The sequence below is a fragment of the Hipposideros armiger genome, unplaced genomic scaffold (assembly GCF_001890085.2).
Source record: "Hipposideros armiger isolate ML-2016 unplaced genomic scaffold, ASM189008v1 scaffold_18, whole genome shotgun sequence".
In the NCBI taxonomy this organism is placed as follows: Eukaryota; Metazoa; Chordata; class Mammalia; order Chiroptera; family Hipposideridae; genus Hipposideros; species Hipposideros armiger.
The window spans coordinates 3,450,316-3,459,259 of NW_017731368.1; the positions used below are offsets into that span (position 1 = coordinate 3,450,316).

The 8,944-nt window shown below is 45.8% G+C and overlaps 1 protein-coding gene across 1 annotated transcript; it reads right to left on the reverse strand.

Moving 5' to 3' along the window:
• Positions 1-1,189: 1,189 nt before the first annotated feature.
• On the reverse strand, positions 1,190-4,414 carry CRIPTO (cripto, EGF-CFC family member). Its single transcript, XM_019631191.1, has 6 exons — positions 4,376-4,414; positions 3,537-3,589; positions 3,318-3,452; positions 2,757-2,871; positions 2,553-2,662; positions 1,190-1,380 (listed from the first exon to the last, which is right to left on the reverse strand). Exons 1-6 carry the CDS (start codon positions 4,393-4,395, stop codon positions 1,262-1,264), a joined length of 552 nt encoding a protein of 183 aa, XP_019486736.1. The 5' UTR covers positions 4,396-4,414; the 3' UTR covers positions 1,190-1,261.
• Positions 4,415-8,944: the final 4,530 nt, after the last annotated feature.

Below are 8,944 nucleotides of genomic sequence, written 5' to 3' on the forward strand. Positions count from 1 at the left end.
TTTTCTCTTTTACAACAGTTAAAATGATTGCACAGTATGGAGAAAACATAATTTATTAAGCACTCTTGTTGGGGAAATTTAGATATAATTTTTTTTCCCAAGGAGACTTTATTCTCTTTGCAATGTCTTGAGGAAAAAAGGGGTGTCCTTGTCTTTTATAGCTTTCTAATAGATGATAGAAACTTGCCCTTCAACTTTGCTTTTTAACTTGCTTCTCTGTGCTCATCTAATCATCAATCAAGTAATCCATGTTATTGTTTGCAGTCTCTCTCCATTTGCTTACACACACACACACACCCATCGGCTCCTCCAGCATCTGTCCCCTCCACTCTTATTTGTTCTCCTTATAGATGCTTCCTTTTCAAGATATTCTCTTAACTAATTTTGATCCACTCAAAGCTTTATCCTCAGCTCCACATTAGGATTAGCTTTTAACAATCTGAAGATAGAATTCAATTGTTTAAAGAAAAATATCAATAAGAAGCCCTTGGGGGCCGGCCGAGTGGCTCAGTTGGTTAAGAGCTCGCTCAAGAGTTTGAGCTCTGAGCAACAGCGGTTTGATGCCTGGCCTGAGCTGAGCAGCCGCTGAGCTGCCAACAGGTGGCAGGATGGCTCAGCTTAAAAAATAAATAACAACAATAATAATAAGAAGCCCTTGGTAGAGTTATATGTATCAAGAAACAGGACTTGAGCACGATGCAGACATGGCTGAGTACTTTTCTCTTTTAAGTAGTTTTTTGGAGAGGGCAGGGAAGAAGGAAAGCACTTGGTACAGGCAAACCTCATTTATTGCACTTTGCTTTATTTTGCTTCACAGATACTGTGTTTTTTTTACAAATTGGAAGGCAAGACCCTCCACCTGCAAAAAGATGATAACTCACTGAAGGTTCAGATGTTGGTTAGGATTTTTTAGCAATAAACTATTTTAAAAATTAAGTACGTACATTGTTTTTAGATGTAATGCTATTGCACAGTATAGGCTACAGTATAGTGTAAATATAACTTTTATATGCACTCCAAAACAAAAAAATTTGTGTGCTTCGATTTATTGTGATACTCGCTTTATTGCAGTGGTCTGGAACCAAACCTGCAATATCTCTGAGGTGTGCCTGTACTTTAAGGAAATGTTAGGGACCATTATGGAAATCTATTCACTATTTCAAGGCAACTACCAAATGATCATCTCTCAGTTAGGACATTAGAATGCCATCCTTTATAGGTCATGAAATTTGCATGACGAATGTTGCATGCAAATGTCGATTCATATTAACTCTGTATATATAGCAAGGCAGATGCCAGCTAGCATAAGAATGGTGCATATAGACAGTGTTAATTCTGGAGTCCTGGAAGCTGTAGTATGCTCGTCCACCACATGGCCATCTGCAAGGTAGGGACACTTGGTCATTAAAGGAAATCCCTCTGGTAATTGAACCTGCTGCCCACACACGTGGCATATCTACAAGAGCCAAAAATCAGTCAGGGCCCGACATGGGATGAGCACAGTGTGCTTATGGGATCAACAGTATTGACTACATGGAATTCAGGCTCTCCTGAAAAAAATCTTTCAACGCAAATTGTCACCGGTCTACCGTGAACTTGCTCCTCCCTGGACATGTGCTCTCACACCTGGTAACCTACCCCAGCCAGTGACACGTTCAATCAATTGCAGGGGTGCAGCAGAGCTTGGTTAGGCTCTGAGGATAAGCAGACAGCACGTTTTGGGTCCCAAGTTGCAAGAAGAAAATATGGTCTCCGCCTATCCAATCGTTCACTCCACACTTACCAAACGCCTGTCCTGGGCCTGACACTGAGGATGCAAATGGAAAATCCCTGCCTGAATCGGGGGGTGCCCATCTTGTACCTCAAGGGAAGAATTGGCTTTTGTTGACTTTCTGGACTTGAACATTCTGAATTTCTAACATCTACAGGATGAGAACTATGAGAGGCCTTTGAACTTGGGTGGAGCTAGAAATCTGGCTCAGGTCAGGGTGGGGAAAGAAACCTCTCCTCTTATTCTCATCTAGGTCCCTGTGCTTCTTGTCATTGTTTTCCTTAAATCAGTAGAAATCAACAAGGTGAAAGGGTCTGAGACCAACCACCAGGAGGTCCGTGGAGGGGGGGGGGGTCCAGCCTCTGGTGGAATTTGAGGGCATTAATTGAAGTTGGGTGCCCCTCCCCTGCTGTTGGGGTGGGTACTAACTGAGCTGTCCCCTGGGGATTGTCTGGGTCTCCCTGCCCTAAGGAAAGGAACACCAGAAAACATCTCTTGGTGTTTTAAGAGGCCAAGCCTTTTTCTTGTTTGTTTCTCTTAATAGGCGTTCACATACTATAAAATGTCAAATAGACCTGAAATAACTCTCTATCTGAAAGGTAGCATGGCTAGTGACATTTTGAGGGTGTAAATATCAAGGATGCCAAGGTGATACCCTACCTGGAGTCCTCGATGCTTTGGCTGCCAGGCTCTCATGAGCCACGAGGTGAGAAAAGAGACCCCATTAACTAGGCGCCCACAGGCCAACCAACCTGAAAGGGCGAGAGGAGTCACCACTTACCACAGCCGGGTAGGAATGCCTGAGGGAAGCAGCGGAGCTGGCCGTGCCAGCATTTACACATAGCACACTTCTTGGGCAGCCAGGTGTCATGCGGCACAGACCCACAGTTCCTGAGAATGAATGGATAAGGCGGTGCATATGTATTTTAAATCCCCACTTCTTTTTCCCTCTCCTCTCCACCCTCCCACCCTTTTAATGGCTTACTCTTTGCGCCTATCGTGCTCACAGTTCCGTCCATAGAAGGAGGGGAGGCAGGCACAAAAGGACCCCAGCATGCAGGTTCCCCCATTCAGACAGCAGGTTTTGTTGAGTTCCTTACCTGAAATGTAAGAAGGGACTTAGAGGGTGGAGGGACTGAAAAGTCAAGTTCCCATTAGCAAAGGTTAATACAGTGCCAAGGACTTACTCTCCCCAAAGTGTCTGTAGATGTCTAAACATTATAAACCTCAGAGAATAAGACTGGTTTGTAGTGTTCCTTTTGCCACCTGTGCATTGGAGCAGAGAAATCCATTACATGCAAAGGCCAGTGATGGTTCCCGGACTCCCCAGTGTGAAGTGGAAGCAGGTGAGGGAGACTGTGTTCCAGGGAGGTGAAGTACGCAACGCCTGTCTTGTCTCCATCATGGAAACCTGTTGAACCATCCACCCAACTCCAGAATCAGGTCCCCACTCTCTCAGGTGAAACAGCGTCAAAAATAGGAAACACATGAAGGGTGTGGACAGTGATATCACCCACACTGTAGATCTAAGGCAGGTAGGTCTTACTATCCTGGATTCTCATGGGTGGCACAAACTGGGAAGACTGATGATGAATTGCAGGCTCCTCCTGGGACCCAGGGCTGTTATCTCTGAAGGCCAGGTCTCCCTGTGAGAGTCGTGCAAGTTCATGGTGGTCCAACCCTTAAGGACAAAATCAACTCATGGAATCTGTATTTCAGACCGCATGAAAATTGCTAGTGATCACAAGAACCAAAAACCTCTTACCAGCAACTAATCCCAGTTCAAAGGCTTTGAAAATGGCCATGATCAAAATCACCCTAGGAAGGGGAAATCAGATATTGTTAGTAAAACAAAGCAAATAAAACCCTCTGAGTTAACACCTGGGTCTTCCCATCACAAGGACAAAACCACAGAACACTAAGGAGAAATTCTAGAGTATCACCTTTCTCTTTTTCCGGTCCCTTTCTTTTGAAATGGCTGACTAATTCATGTAACAACACAAAGAAAAATGATGAGAATAAAAGCCACCTAATAGCCAACTCTTTTCAATATATATTATTACTTCTAGGCTGTCCTCATTTGCACATAATTTTAAGTAAGTATAAATCTTTTATCTTCTGTTTCACATATATTTTTCTCATTTACACAGTTTTCATAGACGAACTTTAAAATGACTAGATAACATTCTGTGTAATTGACAAATCACATTTTACCAACTATTTCATTTAAACCAGTCCTTGGAAAGATTTTCAGGTTAAAAGAACTCCCATTATTCTTAATGATTTTGCAAATTGTGAGTCAATGCCTTTAATCGTCTCAGAAACAGATTTTTAATTTGGTTGTAATATTGACCTTTCCTTACACCAGAGTAGAAAAACACTAGTCATTGGCAGAGCCATTAACCTAATTAAAAAAATCTTAAAAACCAATGACAAAGTTGGGTGTAACTACAAGTGTGAAGTTCCAGGATTTTCAGGAAAAACAGCAGCACTGTTGGCAGCTCTTTCAAGGTTTGCGCAGGATGAAATCAAACAGCGAGGTGAAGAACATTACTTCCTAAGTTGGCAAGCTCTAGTAATCAAAAGTTCAAGATTGGTTCATACCTGGAGGAGAAGCACGCCATCTTCCTGCCGTCCAGAGCCCCTAGCAATTTAAAGGGGGAAAAGTTAGCGTGCTATAATTCAGTCATGCCAAAACACCCAAAGGAAAACATTAATTTCCTGAAACGGAAATGGGGATTTAAAGAGGAAAATATCCCGGATGAGAAATATGCTTTTCCCACGTCTTAGGAGAAGCAGGAGCCAGAAAGTCCGCAGAAACTGGGGCGCTCGTCAGAGTTGCGTCCTAATCCTTAGGCCGGCACTCAGCCTTCCCCGGGATACTCCCTCCTCAATGACAAATCCCTGGGATGGAGGGGATGCCCCCAGAGGTGGGCGGGGAGGCCGGAGGCCCACGCCCATTACAATGCTTAAACTCTCCAGGGGTGAAGGTGAAAGGCGGTAAACTCTCACCGCGAAACAAAGAGAAAATGGGTAGGGCGGGGTCTTGTAAAACCAGGTTAACCAGGCCTAAAGTCGCCATCATTAGCTGCTGGTTAAAAATATGAGATTTACTTTTTTGGGGGAAAAAAAAAATCAGTTACACTATCCAGTTGGTGATTCCAGGCTGGAGGAGTGGTGGAAAGTAATTGCTTTCACCAGGAAACCCAGGGTATGGGTTTCTCGTGGCGTTTGATATTTTATTTTATTGCCAGGCTTGGTCTCTTGAAATTGCTTTCACCTTTGTCTTTCCGAGACAGGTGTGTTGAGCCCCGTGCTCTGCGCTGGGCATCCTCAGGCGGCCAAGGAGGGCGCGCTCTCCGCCAGTGGGGAGTTAGGTGTGTGAGGGGAAAGGCTTGGGAAGCTTGCCATGAAGACAGAAGTTCAGGGTCAGGAAGGGTCCCTGCGGGGTTCCTGACCTCACGTGACTGAGTGTAACTTTCTGAATTGCAAGTGGAGGCTGGAAGAAAGAACAGGAGGGCCGGCTGCGAGGTGTGCGTGTGCGGCCTCGGACTGCACGTCCCTGGCCGACCCCTGGCTGGGGCGTGGCCACTGGGGGTCTGCAGTCAGGGTGCCGGCCCTGCTCCAGGAAAACGCTCTAGAAACACGGCAGTCCGGCATGGGAGGCCATTTCAGCCTGGTCACTGGGATTTTTTTTTTCAGTGTCTTGGCGCCCTGCCCCCACGACACCGGAATGAACCCCAGATTCAGAGGTGTCCGGTGTTACCCTTAAGGCAGGTGCAGAGGCGCTCCCACTCACCTAACATCTCGGTGCTCCAGATGATTTAATTCGTTACTAGATACGTCCAAAGTCATGAGTAGTTCCTAAATATAATTTAATTCTAATTTCTAAAGTAAAAGCCCGGAGTTTACTTAATATTGCCAGACACACAAGTGTGAAGCTTTTATGTAGTTCTTTCTGTTTTCACTCCTCTTTGTATTTACAACGCGGCAGAAGGAATCGGCCGCCCCGAGGCCTTTTCAGCCTCAGCGTTTACCTGTGTGACTGCGCCGGGTCTCCGGGTGCGGAGACGGGCCAGTATTTGCTTTTACACCTACGCCTTGGCAGGGTTAAACGTAATGTTATTTTCCTTGGGGAGTAGGGTGCCATCGGAGCAATGGTGGGATGCCCCCCATTTACTTATAGCTAGCAGCATTTCCAACTCCGCAGCAACTGGCCATTCAATTTCCGCAGCGCTTGAACTCCCTGTGTGGCCTTTCAGCTCGGTAAATGCTCCCAGTGGCAAGCTGACTGACAGACTTAGGGGCCCTGGGAACTTGGCCTGAAACTCTGGAAGCCGGATGTGGGGGAGGGTGGTACATAGGAGACATCCTCCCAACCCCCAGAGCTGCAAGGAGGCTTGAAGAACACACAAAGTACTTGGTAGAGCACACGGGGCTTCGGCCCTCATAAATCCAAGTAGAGAAGCAACGTGGGCATTATTAGTATCACCGTGTGGATGAGACGACTCATCCCATTTGTGGGTTTAAGAAGGAACTGAGGCCCCAGTCTGGCGATGATAACGTCGTGGCTGGGGTGAGTTTAAAACGGGAAGGCAACCGAGTCTGGGGTTGGTGCTTCCTGTGCTGCTCAGCCAATAGAGCCAACGCAGGAGTTGGGCTATTAAGAATAAGAGTTGATTGTCAGAGCACTGGTGGTCTGAGAAAGCAGCAGGTTAACACCTTCAAAAACTGCCTTCACATTCTCAGACCGGTTTAGGGTATTGAAGGGAAAATGTGGACATTCTTCCAGGGGCTAGGGATCTGCTGTGCTTCATGGAGCCTTTCCTCTGGCAACATGGCTCTCCGCTGGTGTCAGCACCCCAGGAACAATGAGTCGAGTAGCCTGGAAAGAATGCTAGACCATAGAGACTGTGATCAATAAGCATAAGGGTATTAATCATAAGTTTCAGGGTAGTTTTCTAAAGCAGGGAACTGGGACAGTGGACATTCAGGGCTCAAGCTGCAGGGGGAGGATCTATTGTTAAGTTATAGGTCAAGGAAAGGTGAGGCCGGGACGTTGGGAGGCCTTTACTGTGGGGGGATCCCAACCAGGCCCTGCTTCAAGTTCAGCCTGCAACCCAAGCCTGCCAGTCTTCCTGCCATACCAAATCCCTTCTTATCCAAGGACAGGAACTTACTGAAAAGACCTGCATTTGCCACAGGCGTAGAGGGTGGAAAAAGTCAAGTGTACATAGCGTAGACAGAACCCGGGTCAAGGCTTGGGATGGACGATTAGGGAAGGGGAAGTGTTGTGGTGTTTGAGTGGCCAGGTATTTGCTATTGGGCTGGGGACCCACAGGCTGTCCATTCAACAGGTATTTTAATGAGTCCACTATGTTGTCTGTCAAGGGCTGTGCTCTGGGTTATGCAGTGGTGACAAGTGACCCCATAGTGTAGTGGGGGAGAAAGAAAAACAGTAATCTTGTCACTGTGGTAACTGCAAAAAGTTGCTTCTGCCTCTGGGTGGGGGAATTGACTGGCCACTCTGGGCCAGCCACTGGACATCTCTGCTCATTCACTGCTGAAATTGACAGAGGCCACCCTATAGGTCAGATGCATGGAGTGCCAGGCCTGGGGTTAGGAGACACCATGGAATGGGGGTTCCCCAGTCCCAGGCAGCCCATTTCTTCCCTTATGGAGGGCACTGAGGGCTGAAAGTGAAAAACAGATGCTCTTGGTCTCTGGATGTTTCTGTATTTCCCTCTGAGCTGTTGTATATTAAAAACTGGGGCAACGGAGCCAGAATTGTGTGTTTATTGTAAAATTCACACAGATATGCATTTAACTTAAAACCATCCAACCAACCAAGAATAGTCAAACCAAAAAACATCAAAATCAAAAGATAGACTTCCAGTGTCTGTCTAAAATTCAAGGAAGAAAACACGTTTGGAGATGGGATAGAAGTTAGCTTTAAAAAGCCAATCTAGACTTATTTCAGTGGTTGAGAACATAGAATTAAACCCCAACTAAAGAGCCAATCAAAAGAACAGCCATTTCTGCAGCACGTTGACCAGGTTTTTAGGGAAAAGCATACTTTTATCATAGAACCCCTAGGGATGAGTGAGTGGTCTTGCCTCTGTCACTGTCCCCCACACATTCAGGAGGCTGGGCTGGGGAATTCCTCCAGCCTCTAATCCCACCAAGCTCAGCGCCCTGCAGCTTCTGATAAAACCTCGCCAATTCATTACCAAGTTAATGGCTTTTTGTTCTCACCAGTGAAATTAACAGCTGGAAACCTAGTCTGTATTTGCCACAGATCTCTCTGTGTGGGGTTTAGAAGGAGAGATACTTGCTCAAAAATTTGCAGTCTTGGTGGGGAAGACAAGCTTAATGGAGTCACTTTAGAGCTATACCGTTACATACATTGGGTAGGAGGGAGGAGAGACGTGCTTAAGAGAGGATTCCACTTTTGGGGGAGGGGGGTTTGGGGGAGAGGGGTATAGCATATGAATTCCTCTATAGACGCATCATAAATTATTTTATCAATGAATGGACACTTCGTGTGTGTCTGCATTTGGCAGTGAACTCCCCTGGACATACATGCTGGTGAATGCTTGAGTGTATACCCAGCCAGTAAATTTCTAGCACTGGAATTGCTTGGATAAAGGGCGGACCTTTCCAAATTAATTTTCCGGAGAAGGCTGCTCTGGTCCCCTCTCCTCCCCTCCTCCTCTCGCCCTCCCCCGTCCCCCATGTCTTTACCAGCTGGCTGCACCAAAGCGTCTTAATTATGCTTAATTAATGAACTTGCTAATTCAGTATGTGAAAAACAGTGTCTCGGTTGTTTGGATTTGCAATGTTTTCTGTATTTTATGGGATGTTTGTTCCATTGACCCTTGAACAACACGGTGGGAACTGCGCAGGTCCACTGATATGCAGATTTTTTTCTCAACAAATACTGTAACTCTATTTTCTCTTCCTTATGATTTTCTTAATAACATTTCTCTAGCTTATTTAATTGTAAGACTACAGTATATAATAGATATCACATACAAAATATGTGTTAATGGACAGTTTATGTTATCAGTAAGGCTTCCTGTCAACATAGGCTATTCATCCTTAAGTTTTTTTTGGCGGGGGTGGTGGGGTTGGGGGGAGGTTCACAAGTTATGTGTGGATTTTCGACTGCAC

Excerpts from the sequence above, each read along its gene's own strand:
- CRIPTO (XM_019631191.1), bottom strand. The coding sequence starts at position 4,395 with ATGGCGTGCTTCTCCTCCAG. Across the intron at positions 3,453-3,536 it reads TGAACTGGGATTAGTTGCTG|GGTTGGACCACCATGAACTT; the intron begins GTAAGAGGTTTT and ends TTTGTCCTTAAG. Across the intron at positions 2,663-2,756 it reads GAGCACGATAGGCGCAAAGA|GAACTGTGGGTCTGTGCCGC; the intron begins GTAAGCCATTAA and ends ATTCATTCTCAG.